At 34.1% G+C, this 18,473-nt stretch overlaps 2 protein-coding genes across 2 annotated transcripts; one reads left to right on the top strand and one right to left on the bottom strand.

The window, feature by feature from the left end:
• The first annotated feature begins 3,758 nt into the window (after positions 1–3,758).
• Positions 3,759–6,075, top strand: LOC116006057 (premnaspirodiene oxygenase-like). The gene is made up of 3 exons (XM_031246315.1): positions 3,759–4,420; positions 4,494–4,822; positions 5,289–6,075. The coding sequence occupies exons 1-3, from the start codon at positions 3,829–3,831 to the stop codon at positions 5,892–5,894; spliced, it is 1,527 nt and encodes a 508-aa protein (XP_031102175.1). The 5' UTR covers positions 3,759–3,828; the 3' UTR covers positions 5,895–6,075.
• A 6,152-nt stretch (positions 6,076–12,227) lies between these two features.
• On the bottom strand, positions 12,228–14,921 carry LOC116005998 (premnaspirodiene oxygenase-like). The gene is made up of 3 exons (XM_031246243.1): positions 14,330–14,921; positions 13,140–13,441; positions 12,228–13,059 (listed from the first exon to the last, which is right to left on the bottom strand). Exons 1-3 carry the CDS (start codon positions 14,901–14,903, stop codon positions 12,442–12,444), a joined length of 1,494 nt encoding a protein of 497 aa, XP_031102103.1. The 5' UTR covers positions 14,904–14,921; the 3' UTR covers positions 12,228–12,441.
• Positions 14,922–18,473: the final 3,552 nt, after the last annotated feature.

Raw genomic sequence — 18,473 nt, forward strand, 5'->3', positions numbered from 1 at the left:
AAAAAAAAAAAAAAAAAAAAAAAAAAAAGGCTGCGCTGTAGAAATCAAGCAAACCCCCTCATTTTTTTTTTTCCAACGATTAATAATATTATACTCAGGCCAAAGATTGACAATTCCAACATGCATGCATTTCACTTTTCAAGATGAGCTCAAACTACCACTAAAAGCTAGAAATCATCCATGAATTAAGGGTCAATATGATACAATTTTTTTTTATTAAGAAAATGCATATTACAACAATAATTCTACCAGGTGAATAAAAAAAAAAAATTGACATGAATTTGATTATACAATATATATTTAATGGGGTCACGTTACTTCCATATTTCATTGTCCCCCTGTTTTTTAACTAAATGTTATTGACAAGCTAACAAGATGACATAAGGAATAAGTTGAACAACATTTACTCATTCTTTCTTCCAACGATTAATAATATTATATATCCAATGCATCAGTTGTACATAATTTTAATGCATTCCACATAAATATTATGCAATGTTGATGCTCTATTTAAATTATGCTTAAATTTTAATTTAAATATTTCTGCTAATTTAATTTTTTTAAAAAAGTCTCTTCATATTATATTTAGGTTTTAATTTACTTTTTGTACTAATTTTATATTTTTTTTATTTGCTTTCCTAATTTTGATTTAATTTTTATGCTAATGTTTACATTTAGTAATTGCAATCTGTTTATTTTAATATTATAAAACATTGATAAATTGCATGTTTTAATAATTATGTTTATTTTGATATTCTATTTATATTATGTTTAAATTTTAATTTAATTTTTGTTTATGGTAAATTTAATATACTTTAATTTTAATATATTTATTTTACTATTTTTTAATTTTGATATTTTATTTATTTAATATGATAATTTAAAATTAATTATTTCTTCTACTTTTTATATTAGAGTAATGTTAGATGGCCTTTCTATTTTTCTCCTCTAATCCATCCTTCATGATATGACTTTAGTTAATTGGTTACTAAATTCTCTAATTAGTGGTGTTCCAGCCAATTAATAGACATTCAATGAATGAAAGTCATGTCATGAGGAAAAATTCATGAGGGGTAAAAAACATTTTCCTTTATACTACTCCATATGCTACTTTTATTTTATCTTTTTCTTTTTTGGTCATTTCCAAAATAGGTGTATTTTGATCTTTTCATGCTTTAATCATCTCCTCTACCCTTTGTAGTGGTTTTTCCTAATAGATTTTCATCCAATGAAGAGGTCCGACAAAAGTCATGCATGGTTTTGTAATGTGGCTCACATAGCTTTCGTCGGACCTCTTCAATGGATGAAAATGTGTAAGGAAAACCACTACAAAGGGTCAAGGAAATGACCAAAGCATGAAAAGACCAAAAATACCCCTATGTTGGACGGCAATTTGACGAAAATTTTAACGGTGGACTAAAAGTGGCAAGGACTAAATAAGACTAGTCGCAATGTGGCAAAAATTAATGAAGTAGACTAAAATTGACAATGCCCCAATAACAGTAGGACCAAAAATGGAGATGACTCTATATTTATTTACTATATGTTTTGCAATGTTACTAAATTTTTGGTATTTTTATTAAAAAAAAAACACGGATTATTCTATAATTCTTTTAATTAATTATCATATTTAATTTTTAAAATTTAGTATTATCAATATTTTAAATAAAGGTTAATAAAGGTTGGGATCGGCAGAAGTTGCATGGGAAAATCCCTGTTGAAATCCTTGAGGAACTAGAATACTTCATGATAGATAACTCACCGAATGGGAAATATGAAATATTCTGGGATAAAAATGGCTCGGGGTTGTTTTCTGTGGCATCTGCTTACCAAGTTGCTCAAGGAGATTCTTACCATGAGAAAGACAAATGTTGGATGGAAATTTGGAAACAGAAGGTACCAAATAAAATTTGTGGGCAAAAACTTGTGTGAGACGACCGTCTCACCATGAGACGGGTCGGGTCGGGTCGGATCAAAGTGCAAATGTAACACTTATATGCACAAATGTCATACTTATATGCTCAAATGTAATACTAATCAGGAATAAAATTTTTGTTACTTATTAGGGTAAATGTAATACTTTTAAGGGAAAATACAATACTTTTACATTTCAATTTAAAAGTGTTACATTTTTCCTCAAAAGTATTATATTTGCCCTTATAAGTGAGAGGCACTTGTCAACATTACTTATTATGAAAAATGTATTACTTTTTCTCTTATAAGTAAAAAAAATTGTATTTTTGATTAGTGTTATGTTTGAGCATATAAGTGTGAGATTTGCACATATAAGTATGACATTTGCATGGTACTTTGACCCGACCCGACCCGTCTCACGAATAAGGATCAGTGAGACGGTCTCACACAAGTGTGAGTGTGTGACCCAAAAAAAAAAAGAATGAAAAATCAGCTTTGCAAATATTAAAGAACACCGTACCGCATCTCTTGGCAGCTACCATTTTACAGCACAACTACTTTGACTGAAGTTTAAAAAAAAAAACACTACTTTGACTGGAAAGGAAAGAAATTCCTGAACCCATTGCTGAATTTAGCAACACGTGCTGCGTGTTTGTTCAAACTAGACCTTTTAATTTACTTCACTATCACAGTACGGCTGAACTGTGTTAACTCGACATGATTACCAGTCACCACTCAATCAATTAATATATATTTATAATATGCTTATAAGCAAAATTGTGGTTCCAAAACAAACTCTATGCAGTGTAGATCATTGAACCATGCCAATATTAACATTGAAATAATATGAGAAATTAATTAAGTAGGTAAATTAAACATTTCACGTTGTGCATTCATGTAAAATTACATTAGGGGATATTGACAGAAATTTGGAAATGCATAAAAAATTATCTCATATTCTCAGCAAATTTTTATTTTCAGAAATAAATTTATTAATATCCTGCAAATTTATTTCCCGTTTGGTCAAAAATGGCGGCCACTGAAGAATATGACCAGGGCCATGGGTGTGTAGGTGTTTTTTTTTTTTATACCAATTGGTTGAATCTTATTAGTTTCCAAGTATTTTTTTTTCTATCAACTCTTAAAAGTCTAATAGAGTGGTAGGGTTTGTTAACTACTTGGAGTCTATTTCGCAGAGTTTATTTAGGAGCTTATAACTTATTTTAATTTGAATTTGACATTTGTGTTTGAACATTGATTTTTGTATGAACTAATATTTTGAATTATAGACATTTTGTTTTACTTTATGTGTTTTCAAGCTCTTACTTTATATTTTATTAAAATATATTGATTTAACTATTTTATATTTTAATATATAAACAAACCTATTTAAATTTAATTAAAACTATTTAAATTGTATGAAGATGTCATTTTTAGTCTTTTTACATTTATCAGCTTATCAAAAATCTAATTTTACCAAACACTTTTAAGCATAACAACTAGCTTAACAGCTCTTCAGATTTCAGCTTCGAGCTTATAGCTTTTCAGTTTTCAGCTACATTTTCAGCTAAGTTTGCCAAACATAGCCTTGATATTGTGACTTGAGAATATGCATCTAAATAATGGTGCTCTAAGACGCACATAAACGAATTTAGGCGGTGTTTGGTTGGGTACTTTTGTAGAATATTATAAATTTTGATATTCATTGTCATATTTGTTTGTCTAGTTTTGTCATTCTACTATTCCATTCAAATCCTGTAATAATTTATTTTTCTGGTAGGTGGTCTATATAAGGGGATGCAGCCTTAGATTGGGCTTTGAACAAATTAAAGGAGCTGAGGCATAAGATCGATATATATATCTGATCTAGCTTAATTAGCTTGCTGCTATATTTGTGTGATTATATATATTCTAATGGAGGGCGCAATAATAATGAACTTCATTTATTTGGCCTTGTTTGTTTGCTGGTTTATTTTAGTCCGTGCAGAGTGGAAGAAGAAGGCAAAAAGCAGAGGGAAAGTTCTGCCTCCGGGGCCATGGAAGCTTCCTATCATTGGGAACTTGCTCCACTTGAGCAGCTCATCCCTGCCTCCCCACCGCGCCCTTGTAGATTTAGCGAAAAGGTACGGGTCCTCATCGGGGCTGATGCACCTTAAACTTGGAGAAATTTCAACTGTGGTGGTGTCCTCGCGCGAGATGGCTAAAGAGTTCCTAAGAACTCAGGACGTGGTTTTCGCTTCCAGGGCAGAACTGATGGCCACCAAGATACTGCTCTACAATCGTACGGACTTCACGTTTTCTCCCTACGGGGATCACTGGAGACAAATGCGCAAAATATGTATGATGGAGCTGTTCAACACCAAACGTGTCCGCTCCTTCAGCTCCATCAGGGAGGATGAGATCCATAATCTATTGACTCATATCCGTTCATCATTGGGGAAGCCAGTCAATGTCACTAAGAGAATCTCCTTGATTACCAGCTCCCTTATATGCAGAGCCGCATTGGGTATGTATATATATATATATGACGGTTTTTATTATATTATATTGTATTATATATATATGGATGTGCAATGCAGGTAGAGTATTCAGTGGGAGAGATGAGTTAATTGAGTTATTCGAGGAGATGTTTAACCTGCTGGGAGCGTTTGAGTTTGCGGATGTGTTTCCCTCCTTGAAATTTCTTCACGGCCTCTGCGGGAACAAGAATCGGTTGCTGGAAGTTCACCGTAAAGTAGATCCAATTCTAGACAACATCATAAAAGAGCACGAAAAGAATTTAGAAAGTGGCGAGTTATTAGGGGGTGAAGGTGAAACTGAAGATATAATTTATGCCCTCATCAAACTTAAGAGAAACGGAGGCTATCAACTGCCTATCACCCACGACACCATCAAAGGCATAATCCTCGTATGTCACCCCTACCTCAATATATATATATATATATATATATATATATATATATATAAAATATTATTTTATATTTTATTAGGAAAAAGAGTCAAATAAATCCCTAAACTTTGCTTGAATAATCAATTAGCTAGGTTTCTAAACATTTAAAAAGTGCAATTACATTCTTTAACATGTTAAATTGGAGCAATAAAGCCCAAAAAAGTCAAATTGTCGCCGGCCGGTCGTCATTCTTGGTCGAAGGCGACCCGTTGGTCGCTTTCCCCAGTGGAAGGCGTCTAGTCACCTTCCCCGTCAAAAGGCAACCATGACCATTTGGTCGCCTTCCGCTGGTCACCGAATTTTCACGCCATAATTAAAATGACCACCGATTTTTGAGTTTCATTGTCCTAATTGAACATGTATGTTAAAGAGTCTAATAGCATTTTTAAAGTTTAGGAATCTAATTGAATATGCATGCATGCAGGATATTTTCATAGGAGCAACAGAGACATCATCATCGACAGTAGTGTGGGCAATGTCGGAAATGATGAAAAATCCAGGGGTGTTGGCCAAAGCCCAAGCCGAGGTGAGAGGGAAAGAAAAGTTGGAGGAGAATGACAGCATTGTTGACCAATTACCATACCTCAAATTAGTGGTGAAAGAAACTTTGAGGTGTCATATTCCGGGTCCCTTTTTAATTCCCAGGGAGTGCAGGGAAGAAACTGTGGTTGGTGGATACACCATACCGGTCAAAGCAAGAGTGTTGATAAATGCGTGGGCCATGGCTAGGGATCCCAAGTACTGGGAAAATCCAGATAGCTTTATACCCGAGAGATTTGACAACAACTCAATTGATTTCATGGGAAACCACTTTGAGTTTTTGCCTTTTGGTTCTGGAAGGAGAATGTGTCCAGGACTTGCACTTGGTTTAGTCAATACAGTAGCTCCTTTAGCACACATGCTGTACCACTTTGATTGGAACTTCATTCCCGGAATTACTGCTGATACATTGGACATGACAGAGATGGTCGGAATAGCTGCATCAAAAAGCAAAGATCTTTTCTTGATTCCTACTCCAGTTGTTAATTAAGCGTATGTACTATATATATAAATAAATCTCACCTCACCGGCCTACCGATCTATCATTGCCGGTTTGGATGGACAATAATATTGTATAAATACCTACTCCACCTTTGGTAGTACGTCTTGTTTTACATTTACTCTGATCTACTATTTTCCAATAATAAGATTCTACATTTAATCTGTTCAAATTCATCAAACCAAATTGCCTATGCATACATATATATCCCATCTTGGGAAAGTTTTTCAAGCCCAATCAACAAGGCCACAAATCAAGTATCCATCCACTCTCAAAAATTTGAATCATTACCTGGCCGGAGCCTATTTTTTGAAATGGATTCCAATCAATGACCGAAAAAAAAAAAACGACATAAACAAGAAAACACGGGTGATGTGAAAGTGTGTTAACAAAAGCCTAGCTTTACACCTCTCCACAATCTCATCTGCTTTGTGCTTTACCTTGTAAACCCACTTGCAGCCAACAGCTTGCTTGGAGGGGGAAGGATTATGAGTTTCCAAGTTTTGTTAGCTTGAAGGGCATCTATTTGTGCTTGCTTTCCGGCAATTATGTCAAATGGGCTCATTGATGATTTTGTTGGGACTTTCTACTATAAAATGGGCCGGTATAAATGTACAGAATGTGGATACAAAAATAGTAGTATTAAACTAGAAAAGTGATACACCTTATTAAACTTGATACGTATATACATACTTTAAACTATAAAATTATGTTACCTTAAGCTTTAAACTTAAGCATCTTAAGTTTTAAACTTAGGAACCGGCCTAAAGCTATAAACTTACGCACCTTAAGCTTCAAAATTATGAATCTTAAGTTGGAAAAAATGCACCTTAAACTTTAAAGATACACACTTAAGTTTTAAACTGATGCACCTTAAACTAGAAAGTGACGCACCTTAAGATATAAAACTACACATTTAAGTTTTAGACTTTAGCACTTTAACCTTTAAACTTAGGCACGTACGACAGCTATAAATTTAAGCCCTTTAAGCAATAAACTTATGCACCTTAAGTTTTGAACCTACGCAAAATTACCATAATGCCGAACTTACGCAAAATTACCATAGTATCACTGCATTTTTTTTAAAGTTTTCTTCAATATGGGTTGTTGATTTTGACTAGATCAAGGGTTGAGATTAATCTACATGTTTTATAGCTAATAGCTGATTGTGTTAGCTGGTTTCTACGAGCTGATCTGATAGTATTAGCCGGTTATAGGAATTAGTAGTTTACTCTTTGTTGATTACATATAAAATTACATATAAAGTCATAAATATAATGTGTTATTTAATTACTTAACTCTCTTAGAGGACGTTTGGTAGCAAGGAAAATTTAAACTCTCTTGGAAATTTAAAATGTAGAAAAATTATTCTCACGTTTGGTGCAATCTTTGACTTAGGAAAATTCAGATCATTGGGAATCACATTTTATGGTATCAAGGAAAGCAAATCCCACCTAGGGGGAAGGGGATAGGATTCTTTTTTACGGGTGACTAAAAATCTATGAAATTTATTTAACTATGTATGTATTCTTTTTGGCGTTAGGTTAAAATTCTCTTATAAATATAAAAAATGGTCTCTCCCACCATTACACATTTCTATCAAAGAAATTTACATCAAAAATGGTCTCTCCCACCATTACACATTTCTATCAAAGAAATTTACATCTAGGTATGTAATTAATGTTTTCGTATGATTCATTACTTAATAATGCAATACGTGTATTAATTGATGGTTTTGTAGGGACCGAGTCTACTATAGATTGGGTATAAATGTACAGAATGGGGGTAGAAAAATCATATTATACCTCCGACCCATTTTATATGTCTGGTTTGGTTAACGAATCTTGATTGAAGTTATTTTTAATTCTATTTTTCATAATATTAAGTTTCATATTAATATACAAAATTTATATATTTAGAAACTACACTAAAAGTACTATTAAACACAAAAAGTCAAATTTAAAAATAAGGAAAAAATAATAAAGAAATAACCATAAAAGAAAGAGTTGGTTTGATCGGTGAATAGTGAGTAGGACAAATAAAATAAGACAGAGAGAGTAGTATTATTGCTCATGGCATTGGGCCCAAGATACTAGCCTAAAATGTTGACCCAAATAATAAATAAATAATACAAGCTATAACACAAATAGTGGACTATAAATAATAGTGATGTTGCTAGAAATTGAACCCCGGCGTATGTACGCGTTGAAGGTTAGGATCACAAGCCACTGGATCAGGGGATTAAGAAAGTGAACCAAGGGATGCCTTCTAAGAGAAGGCAAGGGTGCGTTATATAGTGTTGAAGATCTTCTGGATTCTTGACATGTGTACAACATCGACTAGCTAGTCTTCATTGTTGGCCACACATGAGTCCACCTACTACTTTGCATCCGGTGTACTTCCCATGCATAAGTGTAGCTCTCTGTCCTTTAGTAAACAAGATAAGTACATAGTGGCTTAGTGGGTTAGTGACATATGTGTTGCCTTGTGGAGGCCAGGTCACGAGTTATACGCCCTGGCAGCGCGCACTTCCATTAATATTTTAATCCACCCCTGAAACCATGGACGTATTTGGTGTATAACCGCATTCATCAACCCTGTCGGTGGGGCGCCAGCTGTATGATGGGTCCGGCATCGCCCCTGGCGGCCACGTCCCACCACTGGGATTCAAGTGAGGTCCCCCGCCAGCAATCCCACCCTCCCGGTGGCTACTTCTCTCTTCTCTTTTATTTTTTGGACCACCATGCCTTTGTCTTCTTGGCCCAACAAAACATTGGTCAAGACTTATTCAATTAGATGAGCCTCACAGGGTCTATATCGGCATTTTGTGTTTAGAACACCGTACCCCATCTCTTGGCAGGTACCATTTTACAGCACAACTACTTTGACTGGGAAGGAGAGAAATTCCTGAACTCATTGCTGAATTTAGCAACACCTGCTGGAAAAGTAGGAGTGCATGTTTGGTACAAAGCAGACTTTTTAATTTACTTCACTATCACCGTACGACTGAACTGTGTTAACTCGACATGATCACTCGTCATCACCCAATCAGTTAATATATATTTATAATATGCTTATAAGCTAAATTGTGGTTTCAAAATAAACTCTATGCAGTGTAGATCATTGAACCATGCCAATATGAACATCGAAATAATATGAGAAATTAATTAACTAGGTAAATTAAACATTTCACGTTGTGCGTGCATGTAAAATTACATTAGGGGATATTGAAAGAAATTTGGAAATCCATAAAAAATTATCTCATCATATTCGCAGCAAATTTTTCTTTTCAGAAATAAATTTATTAATATGCTGCAAATTATTTGCCCGTTTAGTCAAAAATGGCCACTGTAGACTATGGCCAGGGGCCAGGGCCATGGGTGCGTAGGTGTTTTTATACCAATTGGTTGAATCCTAATAGTTTCCAAGTATTTAGGGTGCGTTTGGTTCGCACATAGGAATCGGAATCGGAATGGGTATCAAATACTTGGTAATGGTAATGGGTTTTGGTGAAAGTATTTAACATGTTTGGTAAGTGGGTGGAATGGGAATGATTATTAATAGTTGAGGAAAAAAGGAGGAAGGGAGATGAAACCCTTATTTAATAAGGGTATGGGTTTTGTCATTAATGAGATATTCCAAACCCATAGTAGCATTCACAAAACCTATCAACCAAACACAAACAATCACTTTTATACCCATTCCTTATGCCTAAACCCACCAACCAAACACACCCTTAGTCTTCTATCAACTCTTAAAAGTCGTTAGAGTGGGGTATGTAGGGTTTGCTAGTTGATGTTGATACTTGAGAATATGCATCTTAAAAAAAAAAAAAACGCACATAAACGAATTTAATTATTAGGTGGTGTTTGAATTGGTTTGATATATAGTTTTGCACCATATTATGAATTTTGATACCCATTATCATATTTGTTTGCCTACTTTTGTCATCCTACTATTCGATTCAAATCCTGTAGTAATTACAAAAGTCATTACACGTACTTTTACTCTCCTATTTTTTTTTAACAATAATGAAAAACAACTTATCTATTTGATATACAATAGTAGCAATAGTAGCATTTGGAAAACAACTTATCTATTTCAATGAATTCAATATACTCACTGCCCCTATCTTTTCTTTCAATAAAATCTCTCTAAGCAATTTTAGCTCAAAATACAATTCATTTACATCAATATCACACATTGTTCATCTCTCTTAAGAGCTGCTTCTAAACAAATGTAACAAGACTTCAAATTCATATCAGCCATCGATTGTAACTTGTCAAAACTAAACAAAAAAAAAAAAGAAAAAAAAAAGCGAAAGTTCCTTCATATACTTCATATTGCTCAAACCTATGAGTCAATGAAATAATAGCTAGATCTATAATGTATAAAAAATAATGAACCCTAAAAGATTCTTGTGTTGATAATGAAATGTCACCAACACTCTAATCAAATTGTCATTTTCTACGAATTTTTCGCTTTTAGGTTTTAAAGCAATTGCCAATTGGACTCAATTTCACCTTATCACAAATTGACTTAATCTCCATGCACTTAGCCTGAAATTCTGTAAACTATATATACACATAATTTTTTAAAAAATACGGGGCCCCAAGAATTAGGTCCCCTGTGCAGCTCATGTTAGACATGCTTAGAACCGGTATACTTAGTTGATAGGTAGATTGTGGTAAAGTGTAGGTGGAGGGCACCGAGTATATAGCTAGCGAATAGTAAGATTAAGTAGGCAGTAGCAATTGGAAAAAAATCATTAGTCTTAATTACGAATAAATTTCAAAGAAAATTATATGCTTGTTAAGCTCGGCTAGAGTATTAACAAATATGCTATTTTAAAAGTAGCATGTGTTGCCTTGTGGAGGTCACAGGTTATACGCCCTGGCAGTGCACACTTCCTTTAATATGTTAATATTCCACCCCTGAAACCATGGATGTATTTGGTGTGTAACTGCATTCACAAATCCCGTCAATGGGGCGCCAGCAGTATGATAGGTCTGACATCGCCCCTGGCGGCCACATCCAATTGCTGAGATTCAGGTGAGGTCCCCCGCTAGCGGTCCCATCCTCCCGTCTCTCTTCTCTTTTATTTTTTGGACCACCATGTCTTTGTCTTCTTGGCCCAACAAAACTTGGACCAAGACTTATTCAATAAGATGGGCCTCGTAGGGTCTATATCGCCATCTTGTGTTTATATATGTGTGTGTATTTTATAAAAGAAATAGAATTTATTTTAGAATTTATAACTTATTTTAAATTAATTAAAATAAGTTATAAGTTTTATTTGGTAAAAAATAAAACGTTTAAAATAATAATTTATTTTGGAGCATGACTCACTATATTGTTTCAAAAATAAGCCTTCAACTTTTCATTATATTTTCAATTTCTATCCTTATTACTCAAAAAAATTGACACCTTATGCTTTTCTCAGTAAAACAATAAAACATAAACTCCTCCTCATTCTATCTTTAGTTATGTTTTTCGAATAGTCTTAGTGATAAAATAAAATTAAAAAAAAAAAAAAAAGAATGAAAAATCAGCTTTGCAAAGATTAAAGAACACCGTACCCATCTCTTGGCAGCTACCATTTTACAGCACAACTACTTTGACTGGGAAGGAAAGAAATTCCTGAACCCATTGCTGAATTTAGCAACACGTGCTGGAAAAGTGGGAGTGCGTGTTTAGTTCAAAATAGACTTTTTAATTTATTTCACTATCACGGTATCACTGAACTGTGTTAACTCGACATGATCACCAGTCACCACTCAATCAATAAATATATATTTATAATATGCTTATAAGCAAAATTGTGGTTCCAAAATAAACTCTATGCACTGTAGATCATTGAACCATGCCAATACGAACATCGGAAATAATATGAGAAATTAATTAACTAGGTAAATTAAACATTTCACGTTGTGCGTGCATGTAAAATTACATTAGGGGATATTGAAAGAAATTTGGAAATGCATAAAAAATTATCTCATCATATTCTCAGCAAATTTTTATTTTCAGAAATAAATTTATGAATGTGCTGCAAATTTATTGCCCGTTTAGTCAAAAATGGCCACTGTAGACTATGACCAGGGCCGTGGGTGCGTAGGTGTTTTTATACCAATTGGTTGAATCCTACTAGTTTCCAAGTATTTAGTTTTCTAAAGCATATTTGTCAATACTCTAGCCAAGCCTAACCAGCATATAATTTTCTTTGAAATTTGAAAAAACCTTAGGCTTTGGTATGTATAGATTAATAAATTTTAGTCCTAGATCAATTATGCTAATTTAATTTCAATATAAGATATATAATAATAATAAAATTGAATTCTTGTTTGAAAGTATTTTATTACTCCATTGTAGCTAATTGGCAACGAACTTTCAACATGCGACATCCTTGTTTATTTGAACATAAAGTCATAAACAGCGAATCTATAATCTGCTTAAATTCAGCACCAGTTTTGTAAAACAATACTAAAGATTATCCCAGCCATCATGCTAGCTAGCTAGGTAGGTGGGATATGATTATTACTTAAGAAGATGCATGGATGGGAGTAGGAATCAAGAAAAGATCATTCTTTCTTGCTACAGCTATTCCATTCATCTCCGTCATGTCCAATGTATCTGCAGTAACTCCAGAAGGGAGCTTCCAATCAAAGTGGAAGAGCAAGTGTGCCAAAGGTGACAAAGCGTTGGCAAAACCAAACCCAAGTCCTGGACATATCCTCCTTCCGCCCCCAAAAGGTAAAAATTCAAAGTGATTTCCCATGAAATCAATTGAACTCTTCTCAAATCTCTCGGGTATAAAGCTCTCTGGATCTTCCCAGTATTGAGGGTCCCTACCCATTGCCCACACATTAATCAATATCTTTGATTTTAGCGGTATGGTATATCCGCACACCATAGTTTCTTCCATGCACTCTTTGGGAACTAACATGGGAAGCGGAGGATGAAACCTCAAAGTTTCTTTCACCACTGATTTCAAGTATGCTAATTCCTCCATGTCTTCCTCCTCCAACTTCTCTTTCCCTCTAAAAGCTTCTCTCACCTCAGCCTGTGCTTTGGCCAAAACCCTGGGATTCTTCATCATTTCCGACATTGCCCAAACAGTGGCTGTTGATGATGTATCACTTCCTGCTGCAAATATTTCCTGCATGCTCCAACTAACGTTAACCCAAAAATCCCATTTAATTTGATGAATTTAAGGATATATACGTATGTAGTACTTACAACAATTACACCTTTGATGGTGTCATGAGTGATGGGCAGTTTTAGTCCACCGCTATCCATTTGTGTTATGAGGACATCAATTAAACAATCACCACTTTCCACCTTCTCTCTGTGCTCTTTTATGATGTTTTCAATAATTCCGTCTACTTTACGGCGAGTTTTCATGATCCTCTTCTTGTTGCCGCACAGGCCGTGTAGAACCTTCCAAGACGGAAACACATCGGCAAAATCAAATCCACCCAAAAACTCCGATATTTCCTTTATTTGCTCTAAGAACTCTTCTCTCCCGGTGAATACCTTGCCTGCGGGTGCGCAGTAGTTATCAAATAATATTTAATCATATTATATTAGAAAAATACTATGTTTACTCTCATTTTCTACTATCAATTTTTACTCTCATGTAAAATCTTGATGTAGACACCTATGTTAATATTACATGGAAAAACCTTAATGTAGACACTTGTATTAAGACTATATGAATTTCTACTATCAAGTTTTACTCTCATATAAAATTTTGATGCAGACACGTGTATTAAGATTACATAGAAAAACCAAACCTTGATGTAGACACTTGTATTAAGACTCCATGAAAATAAATAACTTATTAAAGCCTGTCACATTAAAGAGTAAAATTGAGAAAGTAAGATTTGAAAGTATATGTAGTAGAACTCATTATTTTATGGACTTGGATCCAAATAAATAGGTGGATCAAAATCTAAAGATATACAATTCACATATTAAATATTTAGATAGGCAAGGTTTTCCTAGTTTTAGGAGGCCCGTTAGGGGCTTAGCTCATTCATATGACAATTTATATCACCATGGATATGACAATTTATATGACCGTGGACCCTAGCCCAATACATAGAATTTGATTTTATAAGATATAGAATTGGTGTTCATAATACACATACATACAAACACGATATAATTAATGAACATGAATTCTATGTATTTTGAACATAAATTTTGTGTATTATGTTAAGGGTTATGTGTCCTCAGTATATAATACATAGAATTCATGTTATTATAAACATGAATTCGGGTGCATTATGAATATTAATAATTCCCTAGCCACGATATAACGATCGGTAAACCCCCCCCCCCTCCCCCCACAAAGGTATATTCTAGATGTTCACAATTATAATATTTAAAATACAGAATTTAGGACAGGGTCCACCTTATCTTACCGAATGCAGATTTACATATAATGGAGGACATAAGCAAGAAGATTCTGTGAGTGAAATTCACCAACTGGCCGGATGATGAATGGAGATCGGCCAATAGAGAATGGATCTCATCGTGCCTGATTGAACTGAACGACCGGACATTTTTAGCGTTGAGGAGCTCTGTGGAGTATACCTTTCGCAACTGTCTCCAATAATCACCGTACGGACTAAAAACAACGCCGAAATCATTGTAAAATAGTGTTTTACTGGCCAGAGACTGCCATTTGGTCGCGAAAGTTAGGTCGTGATTTCTTATCAACTCTTTAGCCACCGCCGGCGACGATACCACCACAGCATTAATTTCTCCTATTTGAAGCTTCATCATGCCCTGGGAGCCGTATTTTTTTACCAACTCTCTCAGGACACGATGGGTGGGTTGCTGTGAAGAGGCTGACAATTGGTGCAAGTTTCCGATGATCGGAAGCTTCCACGGCCCTGGTGGCTCTTTCCGGCGGGTTTTTGCCTTCTTCCTCCACTGTGTGTGGAGTAAAATGATAAAACAAAGAAAGAAGACGAAAGAAATGAAGTTCTCCATCACTGAAATTAGAGCAAGCTAAGCAAGATAGATATATTATATTATTCAAGGCCAAGGCGACTGCACTTATATAAGCTAGGGGATTTGACCAATCTCTCAAACCAATTCACCGACAGCTTCTTCTTTTTTTTTTTTTTTCTTTTTTTTTTTTGGGACCTACCAAGGATGCCATGACGGGTGGCAGTTATGTTTTATTAATATTTTTATTTTTATAATATATATATATAATATTTAAATAGTTAAAGCTTGAAAGCATGCTTTTTAAATAATGTTTAAGAAATATTTAATTTTCAACAAATTATTATTATCGATCGGGTTATTGGAGTTTGACCCAATTTTATTATTATTATTATTTTTTTTTTTGTTGCGGCTAAACCCAATGAATGAAGGGTGTAAGACACGAATCAGGGTGGTGCAAGACAGGCCCAACAGAGGAGGGGTGAGAGCTAGGAAGCAGAACGGTGCGAAGGAGAACCGAAGGAGGAGGCGGGCAATTGTTATATCGTGGATCATGGTCCAAAAACGGCACCGTTTCGTTAAGTAAAGAAACGGTTGCGTGCCGTCTAGTATTAACGGAGCTCCGTAAATGATACTACAGTTCATCTCAAATGATACTGTCTCATATTTGTTTTTATATTATCAAATGAAACTGTAGTTATACCAAAATATATACGGGTCATAAACTTCTAAATCCGCTCCGTCTTTTTTGGTCGTGCATGCGGGATAGGACTAGCCTGGCAGGCTAAGTCCGTTGGACAGCTCTACTTACAAGGTTTTTGCTTCACTAAAGAGTATTTCTTCTGTTTAACCTGACTAATGTATATGGTGCATTTTCAATTCGTTTAAATTTGTTTAGGATAAAGTTTTTATCTACCCATTTTTTTAAAACGTTGGAATAGAAACAAATAAAGAAATTCACATAAAATCTCTGCATGCCAACAAAGGAGCTATTCAACTATTCAAATGCTGAACATGCTCTGAAGCTTTTGAAAAATCATATTTGTCAATACTCTAGCCAAGCCTAACCACCATATAATTTTCTTTGAAATTTGAAAAAACCTTAGGCTTTGGTATCTATAGATTAATAAATTTCAGTCCTAGATAAATTATGTGAACTTCAATTTAGGGAGTATTATGGTAAGTATGTGCAGTTTGTTTGCGTCATTATGAAATATTATTTTAAAAATAATCAAGTTAAATTACCAACGGACTAGGATGATGACTCTCAGTCTCTCAGTATCATTATCCATATCCCCATGTTTGCTTTATCTCAATTACGATTATTAAGTAGGCACAAATATTTGATTACATGTTATAATTAATCACGAAGTACAAAAAAACATATAGGTTAAAATGCATAAATAAAATTGAGACACTAAGATTTTAACGTGGTTGAATCCATGAGGCCTTAGCTAGCCTAGAATGAAGCTTAATTTACTATGCATTTTTAATTACATAAGACATAAGCAAGTACAAAACTTGAACACTTGTCATTGCTCTTTGGGTAACGACTTGAGAATTGAGAACACGACTCCCTCGTGCTGCAAGATCTCTCTTGCCTTTAGATGAAACTCTTGTTGCAAATGTGAGCTCCTATTCACAAAGATTGAATTGGTAACCAATTGCCTTCATATATATATAGAATTCAATTCGCGTGCAGTTGATCTTCTCAGGTGCGGTTGTGCGGTGAGAGGAGAGTCATTGATCTTGCCAAAATCAATGTCTAGGATTAATAATGTTTAAAAAAAACGCGGTGGCAATTTGGTCATTTTTCATATGGGTCAAACCTAAGGTGCGTAGGGTTTGTGCTTAAGGTGCGTCAGTTCTGCGTATTTTGTTGAAACTTAAGGCTAGTGCATCAGTCTAAAGTTTTATGTGCGGGCGTTGTTTTACTTCTTAAGGTGTGTGGTTTGACTTCTTAAGGTGCGTGGTTTGTGTGCTTAAGATGCATCAGTTGCGAAAACTTAAGTGCGTTGGTATAAAGCTTTAGGTGCGTGATTTATATATTTAAAGTGCATCAGTTGTTGAAGGAAGGGTGAAAGAAAGTAACACCACAAAGAGTACAAGATTGAGTATAGAATCGAGTACAGAATTGAGTACAATATTGAGTATAGGTTTGAGTACTAGTTGTTATACGCGTGTGTTTATTTATTTATTTATTTTTTTATTTTCAATGATTTGAGCGTTGATCTAGATTTGATCAACGGCTCAAATATAACCGCACCTTCACACCTTCGCCAAGTTTCCGCAGCAAAACTCATCCCTCCCTCTCTCTGATATATATATATATATATATATATATATATATATATATATATATAAGAGTCAAAGAAAGTTAGGCCTATAATTGTAGAAAAAATGACGGTCAAATTATTAAATCAAATGGATGGTTCAGATTATTTGGATTTATATTTTTACTTGTGATTTCCTAATTTATCCTTAAATATATGATTATCCATTAAATATTTTTATCTTTTCCGTTAATATTTCGTTAACTTTTAACTTACTCATTAATTTCTATAAGTAAGGTCTTAGGTTCGAACCTCCTCCCACTCAAAGTTGGCATAATTGTTGAACATATACTACGAATATGTTAGAGTATATTATTCAAAAGTAAGTAACCCACTCTATTACTTTTATTATATTAAATAAATTAGTAGTTACAACAAATAAAATAATATATATGCATTTCTTTAATTTATAATTCGATGTCTACTAAAAAATATCAAAGATACGAAAAAATAATGTTATATATTTATTTACCAAGTATTATGTTAATAACATGGTAAAAATAAAAAAGTAAAACAGTTTGAAGGCAATCATATTTATCACTTATGGAGGATTTGTTGACAAAGAAGACATTCAAATAACCTAATAAATTGATTTAAAAATCATTATTAAAATTTTCAATGTAGGACAATAGAACATTGTGATCGACACACTTGATGCATTGAAAAGATGTTAATTTTACAACATTGTTGGAATCAATCTTTCAAATTAAAAAAAAAATCGAAAAATAACTACCGTTGCAGCATTCATTAATCTTGTATGTAAAATACTTATTGTGCATTCTTTAAATATATTATATTAGAACTAACATAAATTTACAATTCATTTCATTTTCTACAATCAAGTTACGTTGTTAATGCATCAATAGAGCAATATCCCTTGTCTAACCCATCTTTTACCATTATTGAAGTTTCTTGTTTTAAAATTGCTTTCCCTAGCATCCAAAAACCCCCAAAACATCTTGATTTACTCAAACCCTCAACCAATGTTTGCTTAGATCCTTATGGATTTCAACACTCTAATGACTAGAACCTAGCTAAACATTCAAGTACGTGCCATAGTTTCAATTCCCAGTTGAACGACAATTTCACCCTCATTTTCATCATCACCCGTAAATTACATCAGCGTTGAAGGTTAGGATCACAAGCCACTGAATCAGGGGATTAAGTGAACCAAGAGATGCCTTTTAAGAGGAGACAAGGGTGCATTATATAGTATTGAAGATCTTCTGCATACTTGACAAGTGTACAACATTGACTAGTCTTCATTCTTGGCCACACA

Source organism: Ipomoea triloba, chromosome 15, assembly GCF_003576645.1.
Source record: "Ipomoea triloba cultivar NCNSP0323 chromosome 15, ASM357664v1".
NCBI lineage: Eukaryota > Viridiplantae > Streptophyta > Magnoliopsida > Solanales > Convolvulaceae > Ipomoea > Ipomoea triloba.